We start from the raw sequence: 18,939 nt of genomic DNA on the forward strand, positions 1-18,939 counted from the left end.
GCCCACTGTCCCTCAGACCTTGTAGGGGGCCAGACTATATTTTTTTGGGGGGGATGAACGAATTCCTATGCTCCACAAATAACCGAGAGATGCAGTTTAAACAAAAGGACACATTCTACTCATGTAAAAACACGCTGATTCCTGGACTGTCCTTAGGCCGGATTTAAAAGGCAATTGGGCTGGATCCGGCCCCCGGGCCTTAGTTTGCCTACCCATGGTATAATACTTTGCCAGGCATTTCCTTACAATTTATTCTAGGAAACCTTGGCTTCCTTTCCTCATATTGTTGCTAACAATAGGCATGCAACCACAGCACAGTGGAAAATGTGGGGTGAGGGGAGAGAATAGAGCAACCCTTCCTTTATTTGTTCGCTCCCTGATCTTTATTGTAATTATTATCATCTTCTCTGGCACTTTGGCTATCCTTCTTTGGCAATCTACGAGCGGAGAAATATGCCCATTCATACACTGGAGGAGGTCATACCGTTTGTGACAGCTATGTATAGTTCGAGGTTCAAACAGGGCTGCTGCAAACTGTACATTTCATTTATTAGTACAGTGGTACCTCGGGTTACATACACTTCAGGTTACAGACTCCGCTAACTCATAATTAGTACCTCAGGTTAAGAACTTTGCTTCAGGATGAGAACAGAAATCGTCCTCCGGCAGCAGCGGGAGGCCCCATTAGCTAAAGTGGTGCTTCAGGTTAAGAACAGTTTCAGGTTAAGAACAGACCTCCGGAACGAATTAAGTACTTAACCCGAGGTACCACTGTACTTCTATTTCATAGGCTATGTTTTCAAACACACCAGGAATGTGCTTCAAAAGCCAAATCTGTTTTACGACGGGATGGGTCGCTCTGGCATTCATCTCAGTGATAATGACATGTTTTGGAAGGGGATCTGTTGTTTGGAAGACACTTCGAGCTCAGTCTCTGTTGCTTGGGGAGTTGGGGCGGGAGGGAAGCTGCTAAATCCAACCTAATAACTGTAACTTGAGATAAAAACCAACTTCTTTTCCCCCCATAACATATCTTGGTTTTTCCCTTGATGTCCTACAGGCACTCTTCCTTGGGCTCCAAAATATATTCTTATCATTTAGATTTCTTACTCGCCCTTCCCCACAAGTACGAAAATCAGAATTTGGCACCTGCCCTGGCAGTAAACAACCTGCTGGCTGCATTTTGTGTTTTTCTGTTCGGCTGAGCCGACTGCACTAATAAATTGCCTTTTTGCAGGGGGAGGAAGTTGCAGAGAAAAATGGGGCTGTTGGGCCATTGCTCTACCTAGTTTAATATCATCTGCTCTGACCCGCAGGGGTGCCCCAAGGTTTATGGGATTTCCTAGTGATAATATCCAAGTTCCTTTATGACTGGAGATGACAGGGGTTGCCTGGGGTCTTCTGCATGAAGGACAGTATTTTTAAAAAATGTCTATAATAACTACATTTGAAAGACGGGCTTAGCAAACATTCAGTGACAACAGCTTCCCTTGAAAAGGGAAACAGATCCCTTCGTAATGGAATCATGCACCTACTCGAGTAGGACCCTGGTAGAGACACATGCCCGACTGTCATGTTCTCTCCCTCCTGGTTGACCGTTCGGGAGCTTCAAAAGCTTTCTTCAGCCCGAACATCACAGCAACTGATGCCAACCGACACCAGCACACTTAGGGATCCTCAGAGTCTTTGCAGCTTGCGTAACAGACCTCAGCAACTCAGCATTTTGGCTAATCTACTTTATTTACATATAAACACACATGGAAAACTACAACATGGCTCCCTCTCTCTCTAGCATCAGACAGCAAAGAGAAAGAACAAAGGACAATAGTCCCACTTCACAGAACACAGTAACACAAACATCCTGTCTCTGTCACTTCCCACTTTGTGGAGTCAAAACAGACCCCGTCAAGGGATAGACAATAATCCCATGACTGCAATCATGGAGCAGGAATTCTAACACTTTTCACAAGGGTGAATGGTGGAGAGAGCTTATTATGCAAGACTAGACTGGACTGTGTGGAGGAGGAGGATGCAAGTGAGCATCTCAGAGAGGTCGCAGCTTGCTGTGCTTTCAGGTCAATCAATACCAAAGCGAGTGGAAAAAGTCGGAATTGCCTGGGGAATTTTGCATGCTTGTGGCAATAGCCGAAAGATCATCTGACTAGATTGCATGGTTCTCTGCATGCCTATACATTCACCCTTCGTATTTACAAGGAAGGAAATGGACATGCTACTTTGAAACACGGGGTACATAGGAAGCTGCCTTATACAAATTGAGGATATCGGTCCTTCCAACCCAGTGTTTCCCACACTGGTTGGCAATAGCTCTCCAGAGTTTCAGACTGGGGGTATTTTCAGCCAACACAGAATTGAACTTGTGTCTATCTGCATGCAACGGCACTTCCAGCATTTAACTGTTGAATTTATTAACCACATGATTTTATTGGCACTTCTGTCACTATAAGCCATGTCCCTTAGAGATGATGGGACAGAATTACCTTTTATTGGCATCTACAGAGCAAAACACCAAGTGATGGACCAGATTCCTGTTGGCTCTAATGACTAGTCTGGCAAGCTTGACATTCTGGCTTCTTTTTAAAAATAGTCTCCAGCTCAACACTGGCGAGTCCGCAAGCCAATGCACAGAGCAAGAGGTCTGCTGCACCTTGTCGTCTGTCTCTTAGCCAACCCACATATTTTCTCCATGCAAATGTTAAGCCATTTTGACGGGAAGAATGCAGCTGGCCAGCTCAGGAGCATAATATCACTCACACCTTACTAACTATCGTTGTCTATTCACACATCCTGTCCCTTGCAGTCTTGTATGCTATTGACTGAATTGCACCCCCAGTTTGTGTGTTGCCTTTAGAAGGTCTCTAATGGCAGAGGGACTGAGATGTTCTGAGCTTTCTTCTTAAAGGTAAAGGGTAAAGGGACCCCTGACCATTAGGTCCAGTCGCGGACGACTCTGGGGTTGTGGCGCTCATCTCGCTTTCTTGGCCGAAGGAGCCAGCATACAGCTTCCGGGTCATGTGGCCAGCATGACTAAGCTGCTTCTGGCAAACCAGAGCAGCACACGGAAATGCCATTTACCTTCCTGCCGGAGTGGTACCTATTTATCTACTTGCACTTTGACGTGCTTTCGAACTGCTAGGTTGGCAGGAGCAGGGACCAAGCAACGGGAGCTCACCCCGTCACGGGGATTCGAACCGCCGACCTTCTGATCGGCAAGTCCTAGGCTCTGAGCTTTCTTCTTAGGGTGAAGTAAACATACTCTTCCTGCTTGTTTGCTGTCTGAAATAGGAGTGTTCAAGTCTCAAGGAAGTTGCTTACCTCCCTTTTGTCTCAGAATCTGGCTTTGGGAAATGGACACAGAACTCTTAGAATTATGTCGCTGTGCAACCATCATGTCCTAAAATCCAGGGCAAAGAAACTTGTTTTCTTTTATATTTTGGGTTCCAAATAAAAGCACAAGAGCCTAATAAATAATTATTATTTACCACATTAACATCCCTATCGCTTAGGCTTTTGTTATACATTTAGCCCATGCTACACACACTAGAGGTATACAAATGTTTTGATTTGATATGAGAAGCAAGATTTCTCAAATGTTTGAAAGTTGGCTTCCTGGCACCTATAACTCCCCTTTTAATCTTATTTCAAAGGAAACAGCAGAGGGTGCAAGGTTAGGAAACTGGAAAAAATACCTGCTTGTCTCTGGCTCTCTCATGTGGCCAGTGGCAATTTAATGCTGTTAACTTCAGGTGGTGAGCAGCTATCCACCTTATTGCTATATCTGCAGCTCCCGGGGAAAGGCCCAAAAGGGGAAAACAAAAACCTGCTATTGTAGAATCTTCCTTGCTTAACCATGCAGATTTGAGTTTCTTTCCAGTGGAATCCAAACTGCAGCAGAATTTCATTATGTAGTCTCCAGAGCTAATTGCACTGCAAATTCAGTTATAACCCACAGGAGTCATAGCCTCTTTCCATAACTAGTGGACAAAGGATATGTTTGCGACCCAGAGGACCAATGGTGCTCCAGTTTCCCTACAGTGGTGCTGAATACTTGTGGCCAAAGAACTGGGACTGAGTCTCTGAAAATCCCAATGCCCTAAATGGAGGCAATGGCAGAGAACAAAAAAATGCAACCGTTAGTTCCTAGTTCCTAATTCTTGTAGTACATAGCCTGTTTTAAGCTGAAACTGCTTTTGTCTTACTAAAAATATACATCTAACAAGTGTGCCACCAGCTTCCCTCTTCAAAAAAGTGATTATATTATATTATTATTTAGTCACTGAGCACAATGAACCAACCAATAAAAACCTAAAAAACCACATCCCTATACCCCCGTTCCTCTTCACCCATGTGAATTTGGGAATTTGAAGTATTATTTATAATATAAAAGCTTTAATATAAAATTTCTAACTGTGTTATATTTGTATAAAGCAAAGAAAAGCAAAGAGAAGTTTAGAGTAATTAGGTATGTTTTAATTTAGTTAATTATGTAATAGGTTTATGTTAGAAAATGAATATGGATGTTGAATTTGATGTTAGTAATTTTTCTTTTTCCAGTTTTGGAAATAAAAAATTGAAAACCAAACCAAACCACATATCCTTATAAATAAATGACAGGGCATAGGAAACCTATCCCACTAAAAAGAGGCGACAGGTACTTGAAACTGCTCAAATTAAAGGCGCAAAGCCCAGGTAAAAAGGAAAACAATTTTCTTGTTCCTAAAAATAGATAAAGATGGTGCCATTCCACAACCAGGGAGCCACCACTGAAAAGGCCTGTTCAATGCTCTGTCTAAAATAGGCTCTTAAAATACAGTCACCATTTTGTTTAAAGTCAACAAAATACCTCATGTTACCTTTGCTTCATGTTGCATTTTTTCAGGTTGTGTCCCGCAGCAACCTGGAAGTACCGGAAAGGGTTACTCCCAGGTTTCACTGTTCGTACATGCGCAGACACGCAAAATGACATAATGCACATGTGCAGAAGCGGCGAATCGCAACTTGTGCATGTGCAGACTCACCGCTGCAGGTTGCGTTCCTTTCATGTTGCAAATGGGCCTCCGGAACGGATCCCATTTGCAACCAGAGGTACCACTGTATAGGGAAGAAGTTCTGGACACTGCCTTATTTGGCTGAGACATAGTATCACAAAGCCTGTGAGCGCTGTCATTATGCTGAGACCTAGGAACTGCTTCTGGAGTGAATGAGGCAGCCTTAAAGAACAGTTCCAGAAGAGCATAGTGAGTGGGGAAGAAGACAAAGTAGAAAATGAGTATGCCCTGGAACAGAATGATACAACATCAAAAGTCTTTAGTGCACATGAATTCTTACTAGCCTATCTGCTCAAACAGACCTATGCCAGCCATCTGTGGTGTACCGAGGACCTGAGAAGAAGAGAATAAACTCTCCCAGTTTACAAACGCTTCTCTGCTTCAGGGTCTGAAAGCAGTTCTTACAAGGGCAGCAGATGAATGGGTATTTGAAAGCCTGGGTTAATATTTAGTTTTTTTTCTGTGCAGTAATAGGCACCGTCCAGAAAAACCTGTCTATTGTGCACAGCCAGCACTATTACTCCAGAAATAAGTCCAGAAATAAATTTGATGGGCAATAAACACACAGTTTAAGACACACATTTAAGCGTAATCTACCACACCCATTTGCAAACACCAAATGGGCATTATTGAGGGGAGCACCAACCACCATCTCCCCATTTGGGGCTCCTGTTTATGAGTACTGAAGTCTCACATTCACTAGTTCACAAGCCTTGCACACAAGCTCCTTCTCATCCAAGCCCAGCCCAGCCTTTCCCTCTTGTCCAACTATAGGCAAGTTCCTCAGAGACAGACACTCCTTTCCGCTCGACATCTGTGCTCCAAAGAATTATAGCTTTGCTGTGGCAGCATGAACAAAAAAGGCATTCTCTTACGCTCAAGGTATACTAAACTAAACAACAAAGTACAGCGAGGCAGTGTGATCCCAAGGCCACCCTGAAAGCCCATGCCAGCTATGAAAGCCCAGGGCACATTGTGGTGCAATCTTTTTCTGTCCCAGATGTGTTGCTCTTCTTGCTGCAAAGGTTCTTAGAGAAGAGGCGGCTGCAAATGGATTCCGCTGCACAACCTCAGAGCCTTCGCCCCTTTCAGCTGCTCAGCGGCAGACAGGGAGGGGAATCAGAGGGCTAGGGGCAAATCTGTCTGTATGAGTCATTCAGACCTCCCCACACACTGGTGGTAGTCTACCGGCTCCTTGCCCAAATTCTATAAACAACCACAAGCGTGCATCTAAAACCGCAGCATTAGAGCTCTCTCACACACTTACAGCTATCACAGCAGCAGACAACTATCCTGTGAAGGATCAAGGTGGATAAAAAAATCAATGATTCTTTTTTTTAAAAAAACCCAGATTTTTTAATTTAAATAGGATTTTTTCCCCATTTCAATCAGATTTTTTTAAATTTAAATCAGATTTTTAAAATGAAATGCTTTTGAAGGAAAAAATCTTTCTAAAGATAGTTTTCTATTGTAGTTACATTATAGTCCAAAGGCTATTCATCAGGAAATAAGGATTTGTTTTAAGTTTTTCATGTTTGCGAAAACTCAGTCTAAGGTGTTGTTTTTTTTATTTAAAAAAATCATTTAACCGCATCAGTTAACAAACATGGATACATATGCTATAATGTTATTGTTTGAGTGAAATAAACAAATGAAATCTTCACCTGGTTGTGAATATTATACCAGCAAGAATGAGGCTTTCTGTAAAAAAAAAAGATTAAAATAAAGTCTGACTGACTAGTGATTTAAATCATGATTTAAATCGATTTGACTTGAATCATGATTTACCGTATTTTTTGCTCTATAAGACTCACTTTTCCCCTCCTAAAAAGTAAGGGGAAATGTGTGTGCATGTTATGGAGCGAATGCAGGCTGCGCAGCTATCCCAGAAGCCAGAACAGCAAGAGGGATTGCTGCTTTCACTGCGCAGCGATCCCTCTTGCTGTTCTGGCTTCTGAGATTCAGAATATTTTTTTTCTTGTTTTCCTCCTCCAAAAACTAGGTGCGTCTTGTGGTCTGGTGCGTCTTATAGAGCGAAAAATATGGTAAATTGATTTGACTTAAATCATGATTTAAATTGATTTGATTTAAATCAAACCCACCCTGTGAAGGATGCACCTAGCTAGACATACTTTGGTGCGCACACCGATCGCCCCAGCACAGCGCAGTGTGCCCTCTCACCTTGAGGCCTTTCTGACTCTCGCCTTTTCGAAGGAGAAGCGAGGCTGCTCGCTCAAGTCGTACGTCCGGCTCGTGGGCTCTGCAGACACGCCTTCCTTCGCGCCTCTCCTCCTGTTGCTGCAGGGGGCTGCATGGTTGGCCCTGGGCGTTTCTTTAAGAGGGGAGAACAGGAAGGGGTTTGTCCCCTGGGTGTCCACAACATCCTGCAGCTTGTTGAGCTGGATGCATTTGCACTTTAGCTCTTCGGTGAGGTCGGCAATGGTCCGGGTTTGCTTCGCCAGCTGCTCTTGCAGCTCAATGATGTGGTAGTTCCTTTCGTGGAGCTCTTCTTCCTGCCTCTTCAGCTCCCTCTCGAGCTCCCAGATCTTGCTCCTCAGAATATCCGCCGCACCTGTGATTGTACTGATGTTCAGACCTGGGTCTTTCAAGAACTTGCTGCTCCCTGAGCAGCCCAGAGGGCAGTTTCCCACATGACTGTCTGGCCTCTTCAGGTACTTGTGTTTCACTGACCCATTTCCCATTTGGGCAGGTGACCTGGACAAAGGGAAAAGAAATAAACCTAGTTCAAAACCCTCGCTGTGATAATGGGATCAAACAACCGGAGCATTGTTTACCTGAAAGGCGAATGCTAAGACTGGCAGGTTTTCTCACTGCACAGAAAGGAAACTTCAATCCCTTTTTTCCCTCTTTAAAAAAAATAATCCATCTAGCTGGAAGTCAGCTTATGTGCCGCTGTGCATTTCAAACCGACGTCTCATGCAACCTGCTGCTGCTCTTGTTGAGCATTCCAAAGAATTCACACATTGAAACTGAAATTCTAGTGTCAGGCTGCTAGAAGGAAATAAAACCAAATAGCAACATTGGAAATGTGGGAGGTGGGGAAAAAATAGAAAAGAAAAGTCAACTTTCTGCTGCAAGAAAGCTACTGGTGTGGTTTTCAAAAAGTAGCAGTTATGTTTTGATGTTTAAGTCCAAATCTCTCTCTCTCTCTCTCTCTCTCTCTCTCTCACACACACACACACACACACACACACAACAAACAAACAAACAAACAAACAAACTTCCGGGTTAGCGCCATTGGCGAATGGCGGAGTTCCTCTGGAGGAACTGGCTCCGTGGAAACTGGGTTTTCCCGCCGCGGCGAAGGTGGGGACCCGCTAGAAATCCCAGGCGGAGGAAGCCTGGGAACATGGTGTTTGGCAGGGCACCAGGAGCGCCCCCCTCCTACGCACCGGGAACCCCATTTTGGGGCTCCGGAGTGAAGTGGGGTGAGCAGCGCGGTGCTGCGAACTGATTGCTACTTTCACGGAGTGAAGCCGCACAGCCATTGCCGGAGAGCGCTGACTTTTTCCTGTGGACAATTGGATTTAAAACAAGTACCCGTGAGTAGAAACGGAAAATTGGATCAAGAAATATCTTAATTTGGCACCGAAGCGGGAAGGTTCAAAACAGGAAGTCCGCCTTCCGCTTTTTGTACATAGACTGAAGCAAAAACCTTGTAAGCTAAAGTCTGGAAAGTCGTTAAAAAAGTTTAAATTTCCTTCATTTATAATTACTGAAACCCCCTTGGAAGCAGAAGAAAAGGGGGGGACTTTGTTTAACGCCTTCAGGAGAGGGAGTGAAAAAAGGTAAGTTTCCACCGTCTCTAACCTGGGAACGGGGTGTCAGAGACAGAAATTCTTGGAGAGGTTCATTGACTGTGAATGGAATACTTTGACAGATAGCTAAAGAAGAGAAATAAATTGATTCCAATATTGCCTTCTGCATTCTAAAGAAACAAAATATCTGAAAAATGAAAGTAATTTTCCTTTGTTGGACTTGCCTTAAAAAAAATGGATACAAATAGAAATTGTCTCCTCTAGATGGAGTTTGCTAAATTGTTGCTGCGTCTACTTGAGGACTCTACAGCTGTCAGTTTAAGATCGTGGGACCAGTCCTTTTTGACCTTGACTAAATATGAGCTGGGAGGAAGTTTTGGTGCTTGCTTTATGCAAGACAAGTGCCTTGCTGGAACAGATGCATGAGAAGATGGATTTGATGAATGAGAAAATGGATTTGATGACTGTTGTGGTTAATAACTGTGGACAAACAGGAAATATTGATACAGAAACTATTCAGGGACCAACTCAGGAACCTGTACTGATTGGGCAAGTGCAGAAGATAATGGAGGAGGTTGCGGTTGCACCTCAAATAATACAAATGGAGAGACCCGAGGCCCTACAGGAGTATAAGTCGCTGTCTTTGAAGATTGAAGTTGGAGTCGGCCAGGGGGAGTCTGGAGCTGAGGAGGTTCTTAACTTTGGAGAGACCTCGAAATATGTTTTTAAATATTTTTTAGACTACATTGATGATTGTGGGGAGTGGGACTCTGGGGAATGGGCTGGTTGGATGAAGGGAGACGAAGATCATTTTGGGTTGGAATCCCCCAGAGACCTACTCCCCAACGAGAAAGGAAAGAAACTAAGAAAGAGACCAGCAAAAGACAAGGAAAAGTGCAAGTATAAACAAGAAGAAGATCTGCGGAAGGGACATGGAAGATTGTGTGGACATGGCTTAATTTGAGTTTCTCAGGCCTTCTCAGTTCTGGACTCTTTGAGATTATTTAGGGGTCCATTTTCAATGTCTGGGACATGTGGTGAAATAATAATCTGTCTCTGAGCACATAAAGAGTGCATTTCCTCCCCAGCTACTGTGTCCAGTTCTGGGCACCACAATTCAAGAAGGACACTGACAAACTGGAACGTGTCCAGAGGAGGGCAACCAAAATGGTCAAAGGCCTGGAAACGATGCCTTATGAGGAACGGCTAAGGGAGCTGGGCATGTTTAGCCTGGAGAAGAGGAGGTTAAGGGGTGATATGATAGCCATGTTCAAATATATAAAAGGATGTCACATAGAGGAGGGAGAAAGGTTGTTTTCTGCTGCTCCAGAGAAGCGGACACGGAGCAATGGATCCAAACTACAAGAAAGAAGATTCCACCTAAACATTAGGAAGAACTTCCTGACAGTAAGAGCTGTTCGACAGTGGAATTTGCTGCCAAGGAGTGTGGTGGAGTCTCCTACTTTGGAGGTCTTTAAGCAGAGGCTTGACAACCATATGTCAGGAGTGCTCTGATGGTGTTTCCTGCTTGGCAGGGGGTTGGACTCGATGGTCCTTGTGGTCTCTTCCAACTCTATGATTCTATGATTCTATGATTCTATGATTCTAAGATACTTAAGGGCCTCGGACATTAGATTACCAGGTTGATGGACTAGATGGAATGGACAGTAAGGACTGACACGACCTGAGACCAGGAAGAAGAGACGTTGGATGAAGATTGGAAGAAAATTTATAAAGAAAATTTTTTTTCTAGGGAATTAGCCTAAAATTAATGAACATTAGGGAAAATGTTGGAATGAAACTATATGACTCTAGTAGAAAAGATATCAGGAGTTATGTATAATCGAGTATTAAGCGTTAAGCTCTAAAGTATTTTTTGGTAAGATAAGGTTAAATAACTTAAGGTAATTTGAATAACAGAATATGGGGAAAGGATGGAAAGGATTTGTTGATTTAATAGGTTAAATTGTCAAGATAAATTATTTAGTAAAAATTGAGAAAGATGGAAAGAATTTGCTGAAATAATCAATCAAACTAGAATACAAAAAGGGAGGTGTGAGGAGGTCAATGAAACAAGCAAATGGAAGTTAAAGATATGTAATATGGGATTTGTGTCTTTTTTTCCTTCTTTTTATCTTTTTGCTGTATTGTTGCATTGGTTTTTATGTCTTTTTTTCTTGTTTTTTCCCCCTATGTATTGTAGTGTTGTTTTTATTTTATTTTTTCTTTTCTGTAATTTTGAAATTATTAATAAATATTATTTAAACAAACAAACAAACAAACAAACAAACAAACAAACACATGTGTCAATGACAGAACTGGAACATCATTTCAGCTTGCAAACATGAAATGCTGAGCTACCAAACCTACACTTGGCTGAAAAATAGATGAGAACTGTACTATCCACACTATGACTTTCTCCAAAGAATCCTAGGGAACTATCGGTTTCCCACCATAACTTAGACCAGAGGTCAGCAACCTTTTCCACCCATGGGCCAGTCCACTGTCCCTCAGACCTTGTGGGGGGCCAGACTATATTTTGAGGGGGGGAAATGAACCAATTCCTGTGCCCCACAAATAAACCAGAGATGCATTTTAAATAAAAGCACACATTCTACTCATGTAAAAACATGCTGATTCCCGGACCACCCGGGGGTTGGATTGAGAATGCGATTGGGCCGCATCTGGCCCCCAGGCCTTAGGTTGCCTACCCCTGACTTAGACAGTTGTTGCATGAGGCTCTGGGTCTCAGGTAGTGGTCCCCATCCCCTTTTCATGGGCATCTGTAGTCAAGGATCAGACTTGGGAGCTTCTTGCATGATAAGCTTTAGCTGTTTTGTTGCCGTTTCAGTACTGGGCTATATAGCATAGTGAGTCCTGGATTTCATGGAAGGCAGGCAGGTAGTCAGAGGCTGCGTCAGACTTTTGGTGCCTACAAAGTTTCCTATCACAGAAACTCAGGGAGGTGCCTTACACAGAGCCAGACCACTGGCCCATTCAACTCAGTATTGCCGACACTGGCTGGCAGAAGCCTGATCGCCAGGGTTTCAGGCAGCAGCCTCTCCCATCTCAACCTGGAGAAGTCAGGGACTGAACCTGGGACCTTGGGCATACAGGGCAGATTTTCCACCACAGAGCTAGGGACCCTTTCCCTAATCTTTCCTTGCCTCTCCCTCTTTCTCTCTCCTGTCTGCTCCAGCATGGGGAGGTTGTGACACAGGAGACTCCCAATCTCACGGCTTCTCCAGCTCCCTTCTGAAATTATGGTGGCCCTTTGGACACCCAAAACGAAGACCCTGTGTGGTTTCTCCCAACATCTCCCAGGAAGACTGAAGCTCACTCTTCCACAGAACTGCCAGCAAGGTACTGACGTTGCCTCCTGGCCCATTATTACATCTTCCTTATCTCTCTCCATTCAAAAGGGCTTGTTCCCACACACACAAGGGATGCAAATGTATGTTGTCTGCAGTTTGGTGAATGCTCATGTGGGAGCCACAACGGGACTCAAACTGCTCATGGATAGCCTGTAGCTTATGCTTGCAACTGTGTCGAGGCCTGAGCTATGGAGGCCTGTAAGAGAGAGCAGTGTAATAGGTTCTTCTTCCTTACGAACACACACTCTGTGTGTGTGTGCATGAGAAAGAGAGAGCCCTGTAACATTATCTCAGTGCCATCAACGCACGTTGATTTGTGACTTCCGTGAATGGCTAGCAGGGATGTCACTGTGATTGATGGGTGGCAATGAAGTTGCAAAGGACTCCGTGGGCTGTTGTTGTTGCTCTGCAGACTCTCATGCTGTTTTGCTGCTGGAGGAGCATAGCTCGCTTTTTCCAGTGCACCACCAAAAGCCTTGGCAAAGCACCGCCACAAGCCCAGCTGCAGAATTGGCCTGCTCATTCTGCTCTCTGTATTACCGCAAAAGTTACCCAGGTTCTAAAATATGCATGTCATTATTTATAGATTTGCATCTATTCTGGGCTGCACGTCTGGGCTAGAGAAAGAAACACTTAGTGAGGAAATAGCATTGTTTGGGGTAGTTTGGACCACATGGCTTTCAGCCGACTGGTCCTGTGTCTCAATGATTGGGGGGGGGGGATACTCGCTTAAGAGCAGGTCATCTCCCCGTCGCTTACAGTGGGGGGGCATGTCAGTGAGATAATGTCAGGCGCTTTTGTGGCACCTGAATTGTGATGTTCCCATAGTAGGATTTTAACCAATGTTGTCAGCAGTAATGGGAACACTGTGTGTGTTTATGACAAAAGTGTCTCTCACTAAATGTAAATGAACTGTGAAAAAGACTGTGAATTGAAAGCGGAGATGATAGGTGTAGCTTTCCCTGTTTTGTAACACACACAAAATCCTTAATAAAAAGTAATTAAAAAGAGAGAGAGAGAGAAACAGTTGTGCAAAAATTCAGGTGCCCAGAAACCATTTGGAAGTTAAAAGATGAGCTGGGCAACTGGCTCCACGTATAGCTGTAAACGTTTCCCTTTTTTAAAGGAAAATTCCCTTATTCCGAATAGGATTCCTCGCAAGAAAAGGGAAAAGTTGACAGCTATGGCTCCATGTGCAGCTGTGGACCATAGGAGCGAAGGAAGATTATCTCAAGTCTGACTGCAGACCCCCAAAAGGTAGTGACCCTATACCAGCAAAATATGGCTGGCTTCCTACCTCTTGCAACAATTTTTGCACTATTCTTGCAAAATGCCCAATGTGAGCCAAGTTGAAGCATTTACAGCCCGAGTTGCCCAGTCTCTTCCCAAAAGGTTCAAGCTGACAGACACAAGACTTCTCATTTCATCCTCAACAGAGTCCTGTGAGGAGGTTAGGTTGACTGGTCCAAAACAGACCAGAAAAAATTGTGGTTCTCACTGGAGCCAACCAGATGCCTGTGGGAAGCCCACAGGCAGAAACGGAGCCCAACAGCTCCCTCCCCAGTTGTGATTCTCAGAAGCTGGTATTGTGAGACATACCCCCTCTGACAGTAGAAGAGCTTGCATAGCTCAGTTAGAGCATGGTGCTGATAAAGCCAAGGTTGCAGGTTCGATCCCCGTATGGGACATCTGCATATTCCTGCCTTAAAGGGGGTTAGTCTAGAAGGTCTTCAAGGTCCCTCTCAACTCTATGCCTAGGCATCTTTCATAGTCCAATCCTCCATAAATTTCTCTCATCGTCTTTTAACAGCCAACCGAGCTGGTGGCCAACACAACCTCTTGTGGGAGCAAATTCCTTCATTTTGCACTGTCCTTCACTGTGCAAAGAACTACTGCAGAATATAATAATAATAATAATAATAATAATAATAATAATAATAATAATAATAATTTATTATTTATACCCCGCCCATCTGGCTGGGTCTCCTCAGCCACTCTGGGCGGCTTCCAACAAAGATTTAAAATTCATTAAAATGTCACACATTAAAAACTTCCCTGAGCAGGGCTGCCTTCAGATGTCTTCTAAATGTCAGGTAGCTGTTTATCTCTTTGACATCTGGTGGGACGGCGTTCCACAGGGCAGGTGCCACTACCGAGAAGGCCCTCTGCCTGGTTCCCTGTAGCTTTGCTTCTTGCAGTGAGGGAACCGCCAGAAGGCCCTTGGAGCTGGACCTCAGTGTCCAGGCAGAACAATGGAGGTGGAGACGCTCCTTCAGGTATACAGTGGAACGTGAATCTGTTCTTAACCTGAAGCACCACTTTAGCTAATAGGGCCTCCTGCTGCTGCCACGTCGCTGGAGCATGATTTCTGTTCTCATCCTGAAGCAAAGTTCTTAACCTGAAGCACTATTTCTGGGTTAGCGGAGTCTGTAACCTGAAGTGTATGTAACCTGAAACGTATGTAACCCAAGGTACCACTGTACTGGGCCTGATTATGCAGTGGAACCACGAGGGTCATCTAGTCCAACCCCCTGCAGCAATGCAGGAATCTTTCGCCCAACGTGGGGCTCGAACCCACAACCTTGGGATTAAGAGTCTCATACTCTATCGACTGAGCTATTTGCACTGCCTTTCCTGAACCTTCCACATGGCCAATTTGGGTGGGTTCGAGCGATTGAATGGGGATTCGAACCTGTGCCTACCTGGTCCAAGTGTGACACTCTACAACACATGGACTTGCATACTAAAGAACTCCGAAAAAGCAGAGCCACTTCAGCTTTTCCAGAAGGGTCGGTTTGCCCCCCCCCCATCACCTCTAACAGTGACACTAAATAGCTAATAAACCATTGGTAATCACCATATAGAGAACAGGAGCTTGGTGCTCTGAAAACTCTTCCATCTCTCTCCTTTGCTGCTATGCTATTTAATTAACCAACACAGGGACCAGTGTGTGATCAAGTCAGATCTTCATCTCCTCCTCTCCCCTATCCTGCAGAAGGAACAAGGATACATGTGCTTTTAGCTCCAAGCAAACATCTCCATACTACTGCCCTTCCTGGAGGTGATATAGTTACTATAATCTCTCCCATCAGTGGTTATTTAATCTATGCATATAGGCATGTTATATAAACTTGATTTCCCCCATTATATACCAACAGAAAAGGAGAAAGCCACCGACATACAGACATACATACATACATTTTCAGCACTGACACCTGGGTGAAGCCCCCACCCTGTTCTCTCCCCCACCCCCCCACCCCCCATGGAAAAAGAAACACGAAATAACATCCCACTTTGTACATGAAACCCTAACACAATAAACTTAGAAGTGCTTTTTTCATTATCACCTTGAGATGGCGGTTCAGAAGGCAATTAATAAATCAATGGTAGTAACAGGAACAATAAATAGCAGGATGAGATAAAGCTGGAATGAAGTCCCTCAGACATGTGACATGGTACTAAATGTCTTCTACATTAGCAAAATCCTAGCTCCAGCCATGAACATGGGTGGAATGCCAGGACGCTGGACTCCTCAAGAAAATCTGTATGCAATTTGAGCTTTAAACATGTCGCACTCCAGAGAAGCCCGCTACTCCTAGCTTCCAGCACAAATCTCTCCCCCAGCAGACAACTGCATGGCCAACATCGCATAGTTGTGAAGTTGCCCCCTCCCCTCTCTCATTGCACATAGATGGAGAGCAACCTCGCATCTTTCCCCCACCCTTTCTGCTGGAGCCATACAATGTAGGTGCAAATAAAGTAAATAATAATTGTGGTATTGCTCTCAGCTAGGTCAATTAATAAATTGTTAAGAGCTGGGTCCCCAACACACACACACATATGCCAGATTCAATCAACGCACGCTTCAGGTAGCGCAGAATTGCTGTTTTTAAAATGCACATTTGCATTAATAGTTATCCTGGGTTAATTAATGCAATCACCTGCTTTGCAAACAGAAGGTCCCAGATTCAACACACACACACACACACACACACACCGCATCTCCAGGTAGTGCTGCGAATATTCCCAGCCTGAAATTCTGGAGAGCCCCTGCCGGCCAGTGTAGACAACACTGACTCGAGTGAAGGCAGCTTCCTCCGGGATGCGTCTGCACACGCAACAAGCGAGCGCACACGTGAAGCGTCAACGCGCGTCTGGACCCCGATTTCTCCCCCCCCCCCAGCCTCCATCCGCTCGTCTCCAAGAGCCAGGCTCGCCGGGCAACCTTCGCCAGCTTCGGCGGCACTCACCTGTCCGGTCAGCCCTGGCTCCGGCCACTGCCTTTCCAGGGACGCAGCCGGCCTCTTGCCCGAAGCCGCGGGGCCCAGAGAGACAGAGGCAGGCGGGCGGGAGGGCGCGGAGGCTGCGAGGGACGGGCAGCGCGTTCTGCGGACACCGCCGCTGCCTCCTAGCTCCAGCCGCGGCTGCTTGCAAGAGGCGGAGGTGGCAAGGGCTGCTGCCTGCCTGCCTGCCTCTCTCTCCGGCGCGCAGGGGAGGGAAGGGGAGGAGAGCGCAGGCAGGAGCCGCCTCCTCGTGCCAGCCCCGCCGCTTGCCCTTCGCTCGAGGCCGGGAAGGAGGGAGGGAAGGAGGGGAGCCGGCTTGCCTGGCGCTCGGTGGGGATAGGAGCCCCGCCACCGCGGCCGCGCATCCCCCGGGCCCGCGCGCCAGGCTGCTTGAATCCCCGGAGAGCGCGCAGCGGAGCATAGCTAGAGAGGAGGAGGAGGGGAAAGGAGCTGTCCAGCAGGGTTCACACGTGCAGAAGGTCAGCTTCTCCCTGCAACCCGCCTCTCAGCCAGCGGGGACTTGCACGTGTGAACGCGCCACCAGCACAGAGAAACAGGGCTGGGCTTTTCGATCAGCTGCCCCCCAAGTGCTTTTCCCTGGGATGAGCCGTTCACACTTTCGGTTGCTGCCAGGGTTTAAAAAGGAAGCCACCTAGTGCTGAGATGTGTGTGACCCAGAACGTGTGAATGGAACTGATGCTGACTTGAGTTGTGTGGGTGATGGCCCATTTCACACATGCAGCTTGGTGCTTGAGGGTGACACGCTGAGCATTGTGCAAGCATCTGTGTTCCAGCTTCGAATGTCGTTACCAGAATTGGGGTCACGACCTCTGCCTGGGACTTTTAAGGTTTCTTTCACATGTTATAGAACTGTAAACCCCTCTGTGGGGTTTGGATGGAGGTTTGTATATAAATGTAATAAATAATAACAATAGTAATTTATATACTGGGAAGTAACATGCAAACTTCTGTGTAGATTGTCACAACTATTTCAAGCACTACAGTTCCCATAGTTTGTGGAGTGGGGGTGGGGCTTTAAATGTGCTTTAAATATATGGTATGCATGTAGCCGCTGCCTTCACTTTAATGTAGGAGTCCTCAAATTGTTCCGTAAAATTCTTCTAATTGCTGCCTCTGATCAAAACAGAGTGCTGTCCAAGCAAACTAACTCTAATAGGAGCATTCCTCAGAGGCCTGCCCTACCTTCCCCCCTCTTTCTCATTATATTTTGTTCTAATTAAAAATGACAAAGTTATTACATAAAATGCACTAATTGTGCCTTTTGCTGCTTTCTTGGTTGGTACTTGGGAATGCAAATCCTGTGGATGATACAGTGAGAATTATGCAAAGAAGAGGGGGGGGGGAGGAAATGGGTCATATAAAAAACTTTGCATAATTAAACTACTTTGTGCAGAAGGATATTGACAAGGAAACAAACCGCAGTAGGCCTCCCTTCTTAGGTCCAAACTACATGTGAGGTTAAGGGACGCGGGTGGTGCTGTGGGTTAAACCACAGACTAGTCAATCAGAAGGTCAGCGGTTTGAATCCCTGCAACGGGTTGAGCTCCTGTTGCTCGATCCCTGCTCCTGCCAACCTAGCAGTTTGAAAGCATGTCAAAGTGCAAGTAGATAAATAGGTACTGCTCTGGCGGGAAGGTAAACAGCGTTTCCGTGTGCTGCTCTGGTTCGCCAGAAGCGGCTTAGTCATACTGATCACATGACCCGGAAGCTGTACGCTGGCTCCCTCAGCCAATAAAGCGAGATGAGCGCCGCAACCCCAGAGTCAGCCACGACTGGACCTAATGGTCAGGGGTCCCTTTACCTTTACATGTGAGGTTAATCACATGGTTAAAACAAGTGCACCTAATTTGGCCCTCTTATCTTGGAGGGAAAGCTGGTATAACATGTAGCTCGGCTCTTAAATGCTCTTCCCTATGCAGGACAAGGCAGACTCAATACAGTTCCCTTTACCTTGGTACACTATATACAAGGAGCTTAACATATTGTCTTGGATTCATTGGAGGAGTCCAAGGAGTGGTGGGAAGAACGAGCTGGGGAACCACTAAGGGAAGAAGTCTCAGAGCCAGGGGGTTGGTGGTGGGGCAACAATGAGTGGTCAGAGGAAGAAGACTGAGAGGAGGAGATGTTGGGAGCCAAAGAGGTAACAGGGCTTAGTGAGCAGGGAGAGTCTGTGGCAGAGAGAAGTTCAGAAGCTGAAGCTGAAGAAAGGGAGATGAGTCAGGCTGGTGAAGAAGCACAGGGGTCTCCCGTTCCTGCTGTGACCAGCTCCCCTCCTGCCTTGTCTGCCAGGGCCAGGAGAGGCATGAAGAGAGAGGAGGTAAGGCAGGCAACGCCAGCATAGTCTCAGATTGCTTGGGGAAAACCCAGGAGAGGAGTCGTCTTAGGCAGCTGTGGGAAGGCTCTGCAAGTGCCTCAT

General features: G+C 45.6%; 1 protein-coding gene across 1 annotated transcript in view; it reads right to left on the reverse strand.

The window, feature by feature from the left end:
* PRKG2 (protein kinase cGMP-dependent 2) overlaps positions 1-16,817 on the reverse strand; it is a 72,594-nt gene extending 55,777 nt beyond the window's left edge. Inside the window, exons 1-2 of the mRNA XM_083458703.1 lie at positions 16,470-16,817; positions 7,248-7,781 (exon numbers count right to left, since the gene is read on the reverse strand). Of these exons, the coding sequence (XP_083314829.1) occupies positions 7,248-7,768 (521 nt within the window). The 5' untranslated portion in view covers positions 7,769-7,781; positions 16,470-16,817. The remainder of the gene's footprint in view (positions 1-7,247; positions 7,782-16,469) is intronic.
* Between the last annotated feature and the right edge of the window lie 2,122 nt (positions 16,818-18,939).

Source organism: Podarcis liolepis, assembly GCF_965112155.1.
Source record: "Podarcis liolepis genome assembly, chromosome: 9".
Taxonomy (NCBI): Eukaryota; Metazoa; Chordata; class Lepidosauria; order Squamata; family Lacertidae; genus Podarcis; species Podarcis liolepis.